At 42.1% G+C, this 17337-nt stretch overlaps 2 protein-coding genes across 5 annotated transcripts in view; both read right to left on the bottom strand.

Annotated features, from left to right (window-relative positions):
- The window catches only part of LOC122541578 (zinc finger protein 271-like), a 652600-nt gene that overhangs the window by 288448 nt on the left and 346815 nt on the right, over window positions 1-17337 (bottom strand). The gene's annotated exons all lie outside the window — the stretch shown is intronic.
- Window positions 1-17337, bottom strand: part of LOC122541201 — a 216012-nt gene that overhangs the window by 98973 nt on the left and 99702 nt on the right. Inside the window, 2 exon segments of the mRNA XM_043677826.1 lie at window positions 8906-9181; window positions 9183-10688. Coding sequence (XP_043533761.1) covers window positions 8906-9181; window positions 9183-10688 — 1782 coding nt within the window.

Here is a 17337-nt window from a genome sequence, read left to right as displayed (position 1 = left end):
CCTGAGCTTCCAGTTGCCTTCCACTCCCAACACATCACCCTGTTCCCTGGCCAGACTCTTTGTCTCAGGCTTGCTACAGTGCTCTGCCAAAGTTTAATGCAAGCTGGTAGAACAGCATCTCATTTTCCATTTGGGGATCCTGCAGCCTTCTCCAGCAATTTCTGCTCCTGTTTCTGATTTATAACATTTGCAGTTCTCTCAGTTTTAATTCAGTGACCTTTCACAGCTGACTGCTGTGAAGTATCTTTGGACATCTGAGTTTGGTGTAAGAAAAATAAACAGACAATGAAATTCACAGCTGACCTTGCGGAAATCTCAGTATGGGGAGCTGCTCACAGAGGGGAACAACTAAGTGGTTTATTAAATCTAATCATACTCTGTTCATTTGTAAATTTATTATAGTGGGTAGGGTGAATGTTTAAAATATGCTTCATTGAGATCTGTCTCCAGATTAGACTATTTTTAAAAAAATACAAAACATAGGTACCAATTTACTCTAGAGCAGTGTTTTTTTCAGAGCAGTGAGACTGGGCTATTTCCTGGGTCTGGTGATTGTTAAGGTGCAAAGATGGCCTTTAGTAGAGTGATGTGCTCTTCCACATGTCCAATGTGGGAAATTAGGGAGAGTTTCCATATTCCTGATGATTATGTCTGCAGGAAATGTGTTTGGTTGCAAATCCCAGTGGATTGCATGGATTGGTTGGAGTGGCAGTTAGAGGCAATGAGGAATTTACAGGAATCAAGGGGTGTGATGGATGGTAGTTTGAGGAATGTAGAAAATCCATTGATACAGTCAAATGGTTTACCTCCAGAAAAGGTAGGAGAGGTAGGCAGCTAATGTAGGAGTCTTCTGTAGTTATCCCCATCTCAAACAACGGCATGGTGGCTCAGTGGTTAGCACTGCTGGGTTCAATTCCCGCCTCGGGCAACTGTCTGCGTGGGTTTCCTCTGGGTGCTCTGGTTTCCTCCCCCAGTCCAAAAATGTGCAGGTTAGGTGAATTGGCCATGCTAAATTACCATTAGGTGTGTTAGTCAGGGGTGAACGTAGAGGAATGGGTCTGGGTGGGTTGCTCATCGTAGGGTCAGTGTGGACTTGTTGGGCCAAAGGGCCTGTTTCCACACTGTAGGGAATCTAATTGAAAAAAAAGTATGCTGTTTTGGAAAAAGCAGAGAGTAATGGACCCTCAGGGGAATGTACCACTAACAGCCAAGTTTCTGGTACCGAGACTGACTCTAATGTGACAAGGGTACATCAGGTTCCAAGCCACCAATTGTGATAGGGGACTATCTACTCACAGACACAGAAAGACGTTTCTGCGGCTGGCAATGAGATACCAGAATGGAGTGTTACATCCTGGGAGTCAAGATCAAGGATGTCTTGGAGAGGCTGCAGAATATTCTCAAACAGGAGAGAGACAAGCATGGGCTTGTTGTACACATTTGAACTAACAACAAAGGAAAAGAAAAGGATGAGGTTCTGATGAGAGAACATAGGCAATTAGGCAGGAGGTTAAAAAGTAGATCCTGAAGGAAGTAATTAATGAGGAGAAAGTGAAGACTGCAGATGCTAGAGATCAGAGTTGAAGTGTATGGTGCTGGGAAAGCACAGACAGTCAGGCAGCATCAGAGGAGCTGGAGAATTGACATTTCGGGCATAAGTCCTTCATCATTATCCTGTCTCCCTTAGTCCAGGAACTCCTCACCTACATTCAGGACACCACCCATGCCATCCACCTCCTTCATGTCTTTCACTTCCCTGGCCCCCAAAGCCTTGTCTTCACCATGGACATCCAGTCCCTGTACACATCTATCTGTCATGACGAAGGGCTCCAAGCCCTCTGTTTCTTCCTCTTACACTGACCCAACCAGTACCCTTCCACTGACACACTCATTCGATTGGTTGAACTGATCTTCACCCTCAACCATTTCTCCTTCCAATCCTCCCACCTCCTCCAGATCAAAGGGGTAGCCATGGGTACCGACATGGGCCCCAGTTATGCCTGTCTCTTTGTCGGGTAGGTGGAACAATCCATCTTTCGCAGCTACACTGGAACCATTCCCCACCTGTTCCTCTGCCACATCGATGACTGTATCGGCGTTGCCTTCGTGACGAAGGGCTTATGCCCGAAACATCGATTCTCCTGCTCCTCAGATGCTGCCTGACCTGTTGTGCTTTTCCAGCACCACTCTCTTTGACTCTGAGGGTAGTAATATCTGGATTACTCCTTGTGCCATGTGCTAGTGAGAATAGGAAGAGGAGGACAGAGCAGATTAATGGGTGGCAGAGGAACTGGGGCAGGGGAGAAGCAGACACATTTTTGGATCATTGGAATCTCTTCCAGGCAGAAATGACCTGTACAAGAAAGACTGGTTGCACCTAAATAGGAAGGGGGCTGATATTTTGGTGGGGAGATTTGCTTGAGCCCTGTGGGAGGATTAAAACTTTGTGGGGAGTGAGGGAACACCAGAGCGATATTGAGGTAAAGGATCAGTCTGAGGCTCATGCACTTAGGAAAGCAGCAAAGCAGAGAGTGAGGTATGAGGTAGGACTAATAAATTAAACTGCATTTATTTCAATGCAAGAGGTCTGACAGCTAAGGCAGACGAATTCAGGCCATGGTTAGGAACATGCGACTGGGATAGCATAAGTATTACAGAAACATGACTCAGGGATGGACAGAACTGGCCACTTAATGTTCCAGGGTATGGATGCCACAGGAAGGATAGAAAGGGTAGTAATAGAGGAGGGGGAGTGGTGTTTTTGATAAGGGATAGCATTAAAGCTGTGTCCTATGATCCTGCTCCACAAGCGACCTGATGGAGGAGCAGTGCTCTGAAAGCCTGTATTTACAAATAAACCTATTGGATGATAACCTGGTGTTATGTGACTTTTAACTTTGTCTACCCAGTCCAACACCTGCACCTCCACGTCATCACAGCTACACTTAAGGAGAAACTTCCAAGGACAATATCCAGTGATTTTTTTTATGGAGCTACTAAATAAGAAAAGAATGATCATCTTATTGGGATTGGACTACAGACTGCCCAGTAGTCAGCAGGAAATTGAGAAGCAAATTTGTAAGGAGATCTCAGTTCTCTGTAAGAATAATAGAGTGTAATACTAAAAATAATGGTCATGGGTTTTAACTTTTCAAACATCAACTGGGACCTGCCATAGTGTCAAGGGTTTGGATGGAGAAGAGTTATGCAAGAAAATGTTCTGAGTCAGTATGTGGATGTACCTACTAGAGAAGGTGCAAAACCTGACCTACTCTTGGGAAATAAGGCAGGGCAGGTGACTGAGGTGTCAGTGGGGGAGCACTTTGGGCAAGTGATCATAATTCTATTAGTTTTAAAATAGTAATGGAAAAGAATTGAACTTATCTAAAAGTCAGAGTTCTAAATTGGAGGAAGGCCAATTTAGATGGTATTTGGCAAGAACTTTGGAAAATTGATTGGGGACAGATATTTGCAGGTAAAGGGATGGCTGGAAAGTGGGAAGCCATCAAAAATGTTCCTAGTATGGTTGGTAGATGTGGGGAATTCTGGATGACTAGAGAAATTGTGGTTTTAGTCAAGAAAAAGAAGGGCGTATTTGTCTGGTTTAGACAGCCAAGATCAAGTGAATCCCAATGGAGTATAGGGCAGTAGGAGTATACTTAAAAGGGAATTCAAAAGAACAAATAAGGCTAAGGAGAATCTGAAGGGTTCCACAAATACATTAAGGGCAAAAGAGTAACTAGGGAGAGACTGGGGCCCATAAAGGTCAGAATGGCTGCCTACATGTGGAACTGTAGGAAATGGAGGAGATACTAAATGATATTAAAAATTTGAACATGGATCTGATTGTGTTTGTTTGAGTAATCCATATCTTGTAAAAATTGAACTAACTTTTCCACTGTCATTTTTGCCTTCATTTTGCCCCAGGAAAGTTGTTCGAACATCCATAACTGCTAAAAAGATACAATCACCACTCCTGGATTTTCGGTCTGACACAATCGATCAAGATGCTCTCTCCGAGCCTAAGTCTTACTGCAGCCTCCCTGCCTCCTCAATACTACCTGTCCCTCCAACTATCTTTGGATCATCTGCAAACTTAGCCAGAGTGCCCTTCATTCCTTCATCCAGATCATTAATGTATAAAGTGAAACATTATGTTCCCAACACTGAGCCTTGGGGATCACCACTAGTCACTGGCTTCCATCGTTTTATCCCCATTCTCTGCCTTCTGCCAGACAATTGTTTCTCCTGAAGAATCTTAGTTTCTTTCACTTCTACATGTTGTTTCAACATTTTTGAACCAGTCATGTAATACTCCACGATAAAATGAACTTTATTTTTTTCAGGATTTGTTGCAATACTCTTATTGAGTCACTCGTTAACCTAAAATGGAAAGTTTGTAACTTCTGTGTATATCTCCAATTAATATCTCCTCCTTCATCTGCCTTTTTGGAATGCAACTTGGTTTATTAGATAGCATCAGTGACTGACGTGTTCTAGTGTCACATGATATCTTTATTGGTTTACCTCTTTGTTTAGAAGTACCTTTCCCTTTAAAATAAAGCATTAATAACCTCCAATGGTCAGATTCTCTTCATTAATAACTGAGGGAGAATTTTCTTCACTGCCCTGAGTTAATTGTACCTTCCTGGCAAGCTCCAAAGGAAAATGCTCCAATGTTGCTTCTACATTAGTTTTATTACCTATTTTGTTTCCTGACAGATCCCTTCCTGACGATTCCTTAGACATTCCTACTGCTGAAATCGATTTCTCATTTAACTACCAACAATTGGCTTTATTGTGTCCATTCATATTATGTTGAAAGCATATGATTTTCTTCACATTCCAGCCTTTGTTTTATTATTTTGCTGTTCTTTCCAAAACCTAAAATCTTTTCTATCTTCTTTTCTAATTTCCATATGACTTCTCCACATGGAACATGTGAAACACCGTCTGGCAGAACTCCTGTTTCTTGTACTTTTAAGTGAGTCTGGAATACTATTTCAGAATTCTTTCATAATCACAATCTCCCTCATGTTCTCAAAATTTCTCCCTAACATCAGTGATTGAAATCCACGGTCCACGTCACCTTTTTCTTCCTTTGCTAATTCTACAAGTAACTCATCGAGTTCCTTAAAGTCAGGGACAAGCTCATAATAATGAAATATTTTTCTTTTAACAGTAACAAGTGTTTTATTTTCCCTTTCGACATTTTCCCTTTCCACAAAAAAAAGGCAAAAATTGCACTTAGTATCTTTTTCAATCTATGATACACAAAAAAAAGTTCATAAAAATGTACAGGAACAACAAAATCTGTTTCTTTTTCTTGCCTGTTCCAATTCTGTCTATCCTTACACGTGCATTGCACACGTGATCTTTAAAGCAATCAGCTTTTCTCATGGTACACGTTTGAGTTGTTGTTGGTTGTTCAGGATGTCTGCTGTTGTCTTACAATGGTAAATCCATACCTTCAGCTATTGAGATCAGGTGTATTCCTTGCCTAATTCCCCTCAACTTCAGCTAGAGGGAGCTGGACTCCATGACACTTAAATTGGGCCCATGGAATCCAACTTGTCACCCATCCAAAGGAAGAAAACAATTGAGAATATCCCCCTCTTCTAAATTCCTTTTGTTTTTCAGCAAGATTGTAAAGTTCCCTGATATTATAAAGATTCAGTGGCACCTCCAGCAAGCATGACAGCTCAGTGGTTGGCACTACTGCCTCACAACACCAGGGACCTGGGTTTGATTCCAGCCTCAGGTGACTGCCAGCATGGAATTTGCACATTATCCCTGTGTCTGCTTGGGTTTCCTCCCACAGTCCAAAGATTTGCAGGTCAGGTGAATTGCCCATAGTGTTAGGTACATTAGTCAGAGGGAAATGGGTCAGGGTGGGTTACTCTTCATAGGGTTGGTGTCGACTTGGTTTGCCAAATGGCCTGTTTCCACATTGTAGGGAACCTAATCAAGTATACTCCCCATACCTAAATGGAATTTAGATACAAATAACTAGATGAAACAATTTTAGTATGCATGGATTTTTACAGTAAGAAAACATTAATTAGTGGTTATACAAAGAGTACAAATCATGAAGATAAATAATTCCTGAAAAGATAGGTAGTTCTTATTTCAACAAGTGAAGACAACATTCAAAGTTTACTCGTTACAGGTATAACACTCTTAACAGATTGAAAGAATGTCCTTCAAACTTTGATCACCAGAAGAGTGAGACTTATTGAGCTGTGAATCTGAAATGGATGTGACCAAATCCAGTGAATCTGCAAATGATTGGAGTTATGTTGAGATATTTATAATGAACCTGTGGCATTCCATACTTAAACATTACATAGAAGATGGTCATTAATAAATAATAGACCACCCCTTATCATTGTGTCAGGTTAGGTGAAGAGCACAACTAATTTTAATGATAGTCCCTCGGTAAATTTCCGACAAATAGTACTTTAAACATTTTCTTAAAAATTAAGGTCAGGGAGCAGTCATCTTACAGGAAATACCAGAGGAATGTTGGCTTACTTCAAATGGAATAGCTCAGGGAAACCATGTTAGAACTATATAAGGCATGAGTTAGACCATACCTCGAAGATTGTGATGATTTGGAGACGCTGGTGTTGGACTGGAGTGTACAAAGTTAAAAATCATACCATACCAGGTTATAGTCCAACAGGTTTATTTGGAAGCACTAGCTTTCGGAGCGCTGCTCCTTCAGGAGTGAATGAATTGTCTGAAGTCTTAGTTATGAATTGAGATCATTGTCACTGATTGCAGTGTCAGGAATGTCATGATGACTGAAGTGTGCTTTCAGATATTCTACAGCTGCTCCAACTCCTTGCTGGCCGAATAGTAGCCGACAGAGAATCAGTTCCAGAGAATCTACTCCAAGCTTCATCCATGGGCTGTCTGGGATGTCAGGAACAGATCTTTATCGTGTTTAGTTTAGGTTCATTACAGCACTGCACTTCATCTCATTGTTCATGTATGGCCAGTAGAGCACTTTCTCTTACCTTGTTCAGTCTGGACTTAATTCCTTGACAGTGCAGGAATCCACACAGACAGCAGTGAAGGGAATCAGTGCAGGAAACTACACAGAGAGCAGTGAGGGAAATCAGTGTGGGAATCCCCGAGGTAGATTGGGATGTGGATAGGCTTAGTGGGTAAATAGAGTGTGAGGAGAGTCATAGTTGGATTGGGGGTGCTCAAATGTGAGTGGTCAGGTCAGGGGCTAGTTGCTGGTGTGCACATTTGACCACTGAGGGACAGTCAGGCTGTGTCAGATTAGACATGTGGTTGTGGCAACTTATCAACTTGGGACATGGGGGTTGTTGAGTTGGGTGAGGGGAGAGTCAAGGATGAGGAGGGTGAAGTCAGGGAGAAGATGGAGTGCTGGGGTGGGGGTGGGGCTCAATGTGTCAGGAGTCAGAAGTGACCACAACATACATCTTGAGTTGTTTGTCTGTTTTCCAATAAACCAGACTGCAGAAGATCTAGTGAGGACTGCAGATGCTGGAGATCAGAGCTGAAAATGTGTTGCTGGAAAAGCGCAGTAGGTCAGGCAGCATCCAAGGAACAGGAGAATCGACGTTTCGGGCATAAGCCCTTCTTCAGGAATGGTCCTTTCCTGAAGAAGGGCTTATGCCCGAAACGTCGATTCTCCTGTTCCTTGGATGCTGCCTGACTTGCTGCGCTTTTCCAGCAACACATTTTCAGCTCAGTGCAGAAGATCTAGGTCAATGTCAACATCAACTTCCTTCAAAGAGAGTGTAGCTCTCAGTGGCATGTCATCAATGTACATCTGCTTCCCTTGTTATCCTTCACTTCCAAATGATAGCTCTACAATGAAGTAACATCTTTTAGCAGTGGTTTGTCACAAATAGAAGTGGTTTGAGAAAGAAACTTTGAATTGCTTTGTGGTCAGGCTCTACCATCACGTTTTCTCTTCAAACAGGCTCAGGTTGAGATGCTTCCAAGCAAAAAACAATAGCCAGCATATCTTCCTCAACAGATAAAGATAAACTATTTCCACTAGTTGGGGATTCTAGAAATTAGGGCCGTATCTAAAAATTAGGGCCTAATCGTTCAGTGGAGATGTTCAGAAGCCCAGAGGGTGTAAGATGTTTGGAACTCTCTTCCACAAATGGCAGTTGATGCTGAATCAGTTGCTAATTTTACTCTAAGATAGATGATTTCTGTTCAATATAATCCCAAAATACCTGGAGTTAGGCCACAGATCAGCCATAATCTCACTGAACCACAGAACATGCTCAAGGGGCTGAACAGCCCATTCCTGTTCCTATGTTCCTAACCATTGTAGTTTTGTTCAGTTTGAGTAAACCCTCTGGATACAAACACAGCGGGTCGTCCTCACTGCCTGGGGGTTACTCCAAGTCCTGTTTCACTGACATCACACTGCAGGGTGACTCCATTGTTACATCATAATCCCTCAGCACCGATGATGTCATCACTAGTTGTTTGATGGGAGTGAAAGCTGCTTCTTGTTCTGTGCCCCAGTCCCACTGAACATCCTGCACAGTGAGACTGTGTACAGGTAAACACTCTTGAGGATAAGTTATGAAGAACTTCACTCAAGTGGACCAACGTTTCCTGTCACAGTTCAGAGCACTGGAACCTCCCCTGTGTTCACGTATTCATGATGAGGAGATATACTCACAAACATTGCATCTGAAGAGATTCTCTGTGTGAATCCTTCAGTGTGTGCCATTTGGTGGAGAACATAATGAAAAATTCATCACAAAGATCTTGAAGAATTACACCCGTGTGTATTCTCTCGACCTTGAGAACAATTTCTTGCATCCATTATACATGAATGATTTCTCTCCTGTGCACATGTACTATGTGGAGTCTATCTAACCACAAGAATGACTTTCACACAACTTGGTTGATTTGGCTCTCTCCTGTGTGGGTTTGTTGGTGAGTGCAGAGCAATTTTGAGTGTGGGAAAGTTTTGTCACACATCTCACACTTGAAAGGTTTCTCCTTTGGGTGAACCTGTTGATGTGAGCAGAGATTTGATGATGACGAGAATAATTTGCCACACACCTCACATCTGAATGGTTTCTCTCCCATGTGAATCCTCTGATGGAATAGGAGTCTTGATGAGTCCAAGAATGATTTGTCACACACTTCACACGTGAATGGTTTCTCTCGTGTGAACGCGGTGGTGTCTGCGGAGGTTCTCTGGCTGTGAAAATGATTTATCACACACCTTACATGTGAATGGTTTCTCCCCTGTGTGAATCCTTTGGTGTAGACGCAGAGTCAATGTCTGTGAGAATGATTTATTGCATACATCACACTTGAAAGGTTTCTCCCCTGTATGAATACGTTGGTGTACATGGAGGCGCGATGACACCGAGAATGATTTATCACACACCTTACATGTGAATGGTTTCTCCTGCGTGTGAATCCTCTGATGAAGCAGGAGTCGCGATGAAGTAGGGAATGATTTACCATGCACCTCACACGTAAATAGTTTCTCCCCTGTGTGAATACGTTGATGTACACGGAGGCTTGATGAGGCTGAGAATGATTTGTCACACACCTCACATTTGAATGGTTTCTCCCCACTGTGAATACGTTCATGTAAACGGTAGGTTGATGAACTGGAGAATGATTTGACACACACTTTGCACGTGAATGGTTTCTCCCCCGTGTGAATATGTTGGTGCACAAGGAGGCTCGATGATTGTGCAAAAGACTTACCGCACATCTTGCACGAGAATGGTTTCTCACCTGTGTGAATGTGTTGATGATTGTTCAGAGTTGATAAGTTTGAGAATGATTTGATACACACATTGCAAGTGAATGGTTTCTCCCCAGTGTGAATGCGTTTGTGCACAAGCAGGATTGATAACTGCGCAAATGATTTGTTACACACCTCACATGTAAAAGGCTTTTCACTTGAGTGAATGCGTTGGTGTCTGTGCAGGGTCGAAGACTCTGTAAATGATTTGTCACACACCTTGCACTTGAAAGGTTTCTCCCCTGTGTGAATGCGGTGATGTGAGTAGAGGTTTGATGATGATGAGAATGATTTCTCACACACCTCACATGTGAATGGTCTCTCCCCACTGTGGATCCGTTGGTGTTTACAGAGACTTGATGATGCCGAGAATGATTTCTCACACAACTCACATTTGAATGGTTTCTCCCCGGTGTGAGTACGTTGGTGCACTCGGAGGGTCGATGACTGCACAAAGGATTTACCACACGCCTTACATGAGAACGGTTTCTCGCCTGTGTGAATTAGCTGGTGTTTGTTCAAGGTTGATAGGTTTGAGAATGATCTGACACACACGCTGCACGTGAATGGTTTCTCTCCAGTGTGAATGCGTTGGTGTACAAGCAGGTTCGATGACTGTGTGAATGATTTGTCACACACCTTACACATGAAAAGCTTTTCCTTGGTGTGAATGCGTTGATGTCTGCGCAGGGTTAAAGACTCAGAGAATGATTTGTCACACATCTCATACATATATTGTTTCCCCACAGAATGAGTTTGCTGGGGAATGTGCAGGCCTGATGGTTGTGCAAACACCTGATCACACACATCATGCTCAATCTGGTTCTCTTCTGTGTGATTCATGAGGGTTGATGACTTTCTAAAAGCTTTGTGGCACACCTCACAATTGAATGATTTCTCTTTCATGTAGCTGCCATTGTGTTAACAGTTGTACAGCAGATGCACCTTGTGGGTTTAGGAGACAGTATTGAGCCTGTGGAATCTTCCTCTCACACCTCACACTTGAACAGTTTGTAGAACAAGTCAGTGGTTCATGAGGCTCGATGAATGATTGAAGCTCTCACCACACTTGGAGCCACTCACACTTCTTCCCAGCCTCACCCTGACCGATCACCCACAGCCAAACCTTCAGAAAGTTGGTTCTGATGGAAGGCTCCACACCACTGGCCACTTTCTGACCTGATGATATGTCAAAGCTCCCCTGACCAGACTGATTTCCAGATGATGGTTTTACTGCCGAACCTTCTCTGTGTTGAGCAATGCTACAAAGGGACGGGATGTTTTCCCACAGTTCCTTGGGTGATGGTCAAGATCCATCTGCAGTGTCTGTATCCTCTCTGCAGTCTTTGGTGTAGTACGGTGCAATCCTTCTGTAAAACAGGAACAGGAAACAGAAACATGAGTTCCTCCAAATCCTTCTCATCCTTTTCTGAAAAGGCTTCCTCCTCAGTTTATTTTTAGCCATATTTTTACAGAATGTCAAAGTTGTTCCTGTGACAGCAATTGCTGCTCCTCTATAATTGCCCTGGAGAAGATGATAGTGAGCTGCCCTCTTGCTGCTGTAGCCCTTGAGATGGGGAGACACACCCAATGCTGACAAGAAGGGAGTTTCCAGATTTCACCCCAGCAACAGTGAAGGAACAGTTATATAATTCCAACACATGGGTGTGTGCCTTAGAAGAGAATCCTCCCCTGTCCTTTTCCTTCTGGGTGGTAGCGGTGGTGGGTTTGGAAGGTTGTGTCAAAGCCTTGGTGAGTTGCTGCATTGCATGGTTTAGATGGCACACACTCCTGCCATTGTGCATTGGTGGTGGAGGGAGTAGATGTAAGGTGGTGAATGTGGGGCCATTAATTAGACGGCTTTGTCAAGAATATTGTTAAGTTTCTTGAGTGGAGTTGAAGTTGTGTTCTTTTAGGCAAATGGAGAATATGCCATCACACTCCTGACTTTCTGTTGAATAGGCATCAAGGGGAGCAGGAGATGAGTTACTCATCAAAAAGTATCTATCCTCTGGCCTGTTCTTGTAGCCACAGTGTTTATATGGCAGGCAAAATTCAGCAGTTTGTCAGTGATAGTTCTGAGCACACTGACAATGCTGTGTGTGTGTGTGTGTGTGTTTTTTGCTGGGGGAGGAGGGAAGGAGGAACGCTGGGGCAAGTTGGGGAGGTGTGTGTGGGGGGGGGGTCAGTGATGATAATGCGATTATATCAAGAGACAATGGTTACATTGTCTCTTCTAGAAATTGTCACTACCTGACACTTGTGTGATACAAATATTACCTTCAGTTGCGAAAGTTCCTCAGAGAGTGCAGCACTTTTTCACAGCTGCTCCTGCAGTGCCATTTTTCTCACAGTTCAGCTCTCCCTCAGTACAGTACCCCTGACAGTGCAGCATTTGCTCAGTGTTAACCTTTGGACAGTGCATGATAGTTCTGTGCCATCTCTAACATTATAGAACAACCTTAGCTCTACTGACTGGTGGTGGCGCTGCAAGTGTTTTTTGCTATCATCATTGAACAATGTAGACATCAGGACAGATAACTGCATCAACACATTTAAAAATGACCCAAGACAAGGGCTTGTGATAACACTGTACGTGGAAACAACAAATTATGAAGAGACACTGGTAGATTAAGGAAATGGCCGAATTGGGGGCAAATAGATTTCAATAATGGCACGTTGGATGCAAATGAAAGAACAGGGATTTATAAAAGATGGGAAATACTGGAAACAACAGAGGTTTAAAGAGGCTTGGGGACCCAGGTACAGAGATCATTAATATGTCATGACCTGTGCAGAAACTAACAAAAAGCAAATGAAATGCTGGCTTTTATCTCTTGAGGAAAAGAATACAATGGGGTAGAAGTCATGTTTTAGTGATATAGAGCCCTGAAATGACCACAGCTGGAAAGCTGGGAGCAGTGCTGTACACTTCATCACAGGAAAGTTTTGGAGGAAGTGCAATATAGATTTACCAAAATGATCCCCAGTCTGCAAAGGTTACATGATGAGGAGCGATGAACAAACCAGGGTTATATTCCCAGAGTTTAGAAGGTTAATCGATGATCAGATGAAAAATTTCAGTATGTTAAGAGGACAATGATAAGTTTAAATCGCCCACCTGATCTGCTGCTTAAAGTCTCCTCCATTTCCCCGGTCCGTTTCCCAAGTTTCAGGAAACATACGTTGCTCCAGAAATATTTGGATTGACTGTGAGAGACGTCAATCAGAGAGCCCACCCACTCTGACTATTGTGTCCTCTTCCACAATTCATTATTTCACAGTCCACAGGATAATATCCAGCTCCAACACACACAATACACAACAACAGGAAATCAGTAAGAATCCTCAGACCCTCTGCACTTCGCAGATAATGACATCTCAACTTCTCACATTCAGAAATGAGGCATCAACAAAACTCAGCCTGGAAATCAGAGGGAAATGCTTCCAATAAACACACTCAATATCCAACACACAGCTCCAGTCACACAGTTCAGCACAAAGCACCTCCAGCTCCAACACACACAGAACACAACAACAGGAAATCAGTAAGAATCCTCAGACCCTCTGCACTTCGCAGATAATGACATCTCACCTTCTCACATTCAGAAATGAGGCATCAACAAATCTCAGCCTGGAAATCAGAGGGAAATGCTTCCAATAAACACACTCAATATCCAACACACAGCTCCAGTCCTGTCTCAGTTCCCCTGGTAAATGTTTGACAGAGATTTCTAGTGTGGGAAGACTTTCAAACTGACATCAGTGTGGGATATGTATATCCTCGGACGTGTTTGACAGCAGCTTAGAAGAGGAGGACCCACAGCATCCAAAGTTAAAAATCACACAACACCACGTTATAGTCCAACAGGTCTATTTGGAAGCACTAGCTTTCGGAGCGCTGCTCCTTCATCAGGTGATTGTGGAGAATAAGATTGTAAGACACAGAATTTATAGCAATTAAAGCTTTTTCTATAAATTCTATGTCTTACAATTTTATTTTCCTCAATGACCTGATGGAGCAGCGCTCTGAAAGCTAGTGCTTCCAAATAAACCTGTTAGACTATAACCTGGTGTTGTGTGATTTTTAACTTTGTACACCCCATTCCAACACCGGCATCTCCGAATCGCAGCATCCAAGGCAGTGATGACATGTAATGATGAGATCAGCACATGTACAGGAAGCAAGGTAGAAGGCACAAAGAAGGGTGTAAAGAAAGGTGAGGACAGAGGAAGGAGGGAGGCTTAAGCGGCAGGGGGTCACTGAAACAACAGCACTGAGGAGATAGGGAACTCCGGAAAGAGGATAGCACAAGAAATAGGGGACACATGAGAGAAGATCAGGAAGTGACTGTGTGAGAGATAATCTGTGCTACAGAGTGATTGTGATGTGAACATTGATTTTGTGACTGGAGGACCGACTTGGAATGTTATTCCTCCCAACTCATTAGGCCTTTCCTCTGGCCTCCTATCCCTGACCTGATGCTGCATGTCTGCCTGACACCTCATTCTGCCCCTTGTCTCTCTCCAGCCCCAAGTTGCTTTACAACTTTTGGAGGGTGATCACATGTTCAAGGACTTTGGAGAGGAAAGAAAGTTTGGAGATGGCACATCAATTTGCAAGGATGGAGAGGTCAAGGGCTTTTTTTTTCAGAGAGGGTGACAAAACAGATTTAAAACAGTGAAGGACAATATCTGAAGAGAGTGAACAATGAACAATCTTGGCAAACATGGGGACCAGAAGCCAAAGTTAGGTAGTCAGCAGTTTAGTGAGAATATGGTTAAGGGAATAAGAAGTCAGTTTCAAACAACTTACGGAAGGATGAGAGAGATTTTATTTCATTGAGGAGGGTGTGTTTTTCAAATACAACTCTTTTATCATATGATTTGATGCCACACATTCAAGACAAATTGATTGAGGAGAAGGTAAAATGAAGAACTGTCTTGAAGCTTAGACTTCAAAGTAACACTTATTTATTACACTTTCATATGAAATATTGCTTCATAGCAATCATGGGTTATACCAGACAGTAACTTAGATACATTAGGTAAAAAATTAACTATCTTCTTCATGTCTTCATGTACAAATGTTCTTCAGAAAGCTCTATTATCTAAGAGTCCCAGTGTAGTGTTGGTGTTCGAACACCACCCACATGGTACTATTTATGTTCAGTGATGTGGAGCTCTGTGACTGCTTCATAAGGTTGCTTCAGTGCCCTAAAACCTTCACAACACCTCTCTCCAAGATTTTATCCCCCTCACTGCAGGTGGGGTGATAGTTTAGTTGTATTATCACTGAACTGTTATTCCAAGGACCCAAGTTCGAATCCTGCCACAGCAGATGGTGGAATTTGAATTCAATAAAGAAAATCTGGAATTAAGAGTCTAATGATGACCATGAATTTATTGCCAATTGTCAGAAAAACCTATCTGGTTTACTAATGTCCTTTAATGAAGGAAACTGCCACCCTTACCCAATCTGTGACTCCAGACCCATAGCAATGTGATTGACTCTTTGTGTCCCCCTGGACAATTAGAGATGGGCAATAGATGCTGGCCTAACCAGTGATGCCTACATTCCATGAATGAATTCTAAAAAATCATCAACATTGATTAACAGTTACATCCATTCTCAATTACTTGGGTTACTTGTTTGTATAAAATTCACAGTACAGTTATTCCTCATCTCTCCTAACCCTCCCCAGGTCTTCATCTTGATTCATCCATCTCGATGGTTGGAATAGAAATGTTAGTGACAAAAAGTAGAAACACTTAGAAAAAAGTTGATAGAATTGCTCATCCTCTGCTGGCTTCCAACAGATCAGAATCAGTTGCTCTGATGGCATGCCTGGAATGGGATCTGGTACTTCATAGCACCCCACTGGTGATGCACAAGAGGTACTGATGTTTTGGAGTGGCACACTGCTGGAGATCTATTGGAGGTATGAGCATTTTGTGGCATTTAGCAGTTCATCAGATGTACTGGCACTTTTTGGTGCACAACTGGTTGACCACAAGGGTGTAAGAACCACTCTCATAGATAAACATGGGCAAATAGAAACAAGGTCTATCAGGAAATTTGGTAGGAAAAGCTGTTCCCATCATTTATTACTAATGTATAGCATATGGGTCACAATTAGCAATAAGTGTTTTGAGATCCTTGGCCATCAACCTATTGCTCAGTATTTGCATATATCTAAATGCCCTTGGTGACTCTTCTGAAGAATGACACCCTGCAAGTAACAGGGAATTCCAACAAATCTTTGACAATAATGAAGCATTGCTGTTCAACTAAGTCTCTGTGACACAGTCTGTGAACTGAGCTCCAGGCTATCATTGGGTGCAAGCTTACAGTCAACAATGGACTGTGATCCTGCTTTAGTTCCTCTCTGATGTTGTTAAGGTTATTTGGTGAGGCTGGCCAAGACAGCGCTGTTTCTGAGTGTGAGAGAGTACAACAGACCCAGAAGCACTCATATATGAATAAATCAACCATGAGTCTTGAAATAGACTGAGCCCTGATGAGAATCTGTAAAGTCTGAACTGTTGTAAATGAAACATTTTTGCTTACTCTTTTTCAACAAGAAAGGAGACTAAAAATCTATTAACAACCTCAATCATGATTTTAGGACCCAGAAAGCATTCCAAAATTTTTTCACAGGCCCATGTAACTGCCAAAACTTCTTTACTACTCTCTAGTTGTCATCTTATTGTATCCAGTGTTGACTGAAGTTCTGAGGAAGGAACCCAAAACGTTAACTGATTTCTCACCAGAGATATTACCAGACCTGCTGAGCTTTTCCAGCAACTTCTGTTTTAGTTTCTGATTTCCAGCATCAGCAGTTCTTTTGGTTTTTATTCTGTTGACTAAAGTTGTTGAATCTTTATTGCTTTAAAGACTTATTACAGTAATAAAACTAAAAGCTGTTAAACAGCAGAAACATTTAAATGCTGTTTTCAGTATAAAGTTCAGGTTTCCTTTAACAATTATGGGGTCATCATAAAGATTAATGAAGATATTCCTTTCCCAAGATGGCTGAATGATTTCTAAAGGATCTATGGGCAGAAACTTTCTTAAAATGGTTTCACACAACACTTCAATAATTTTTTTGGACTGTAACAAAGATATTTACAGTGAAGTTGTTCCCCCAATGTTTTCCTGCATTGCACTGATTTTGACATCACATGGTCAGATTCACAAATATTTTCTTTACCTGATATTTAATGAATAAAATTGATAAAGTATTTTAGCTGCTAAGTAATTAAATTTATAGTTCAAATGATCAACATAATAAAGATTTCATTAACTTCACTGTTAGGGCTTTGGTACTGCAAATTTCAATAACAATTTTTTATACCTGATTTCTTTTTCTTCCTTTTCAATCAGAATTAAGATTGTGCCTGAATTTTAACAACTGCTGTTATTTTTACAATTGAGCAAATATTTCAGAGATTTGTTAACTCACTTTTAGAAGTCTTAACTCTGTACCCTAGGACAATTTTTCACAGTGTCACAGCATTTTTTGATCCCCTCCCTTAAGGTATCTAATTTGCTTTGG

The sequence above is a fragment of the Chiloscyllium plagiosum genome, chromosome 37, assembly GCF_004010195.1.
Source record: "Chiloscyllium plagiosum isolate BGI_BamShark_2017 chromosome 37, ASM401019v2, whole genome shotgun sequence".
Lineage (NCBI taxonomy): Eukaryota > Metazoa > Chordata > Chondrichthyes > Orectolobiformes > Hemiscylliidae > Chiloscyllium > Chiloscyllium plagiosum.
Note: the sequence above shows the minus strand (reverse complement) of the source record. Positions and strands in the feature narration are given on the sequence as shown.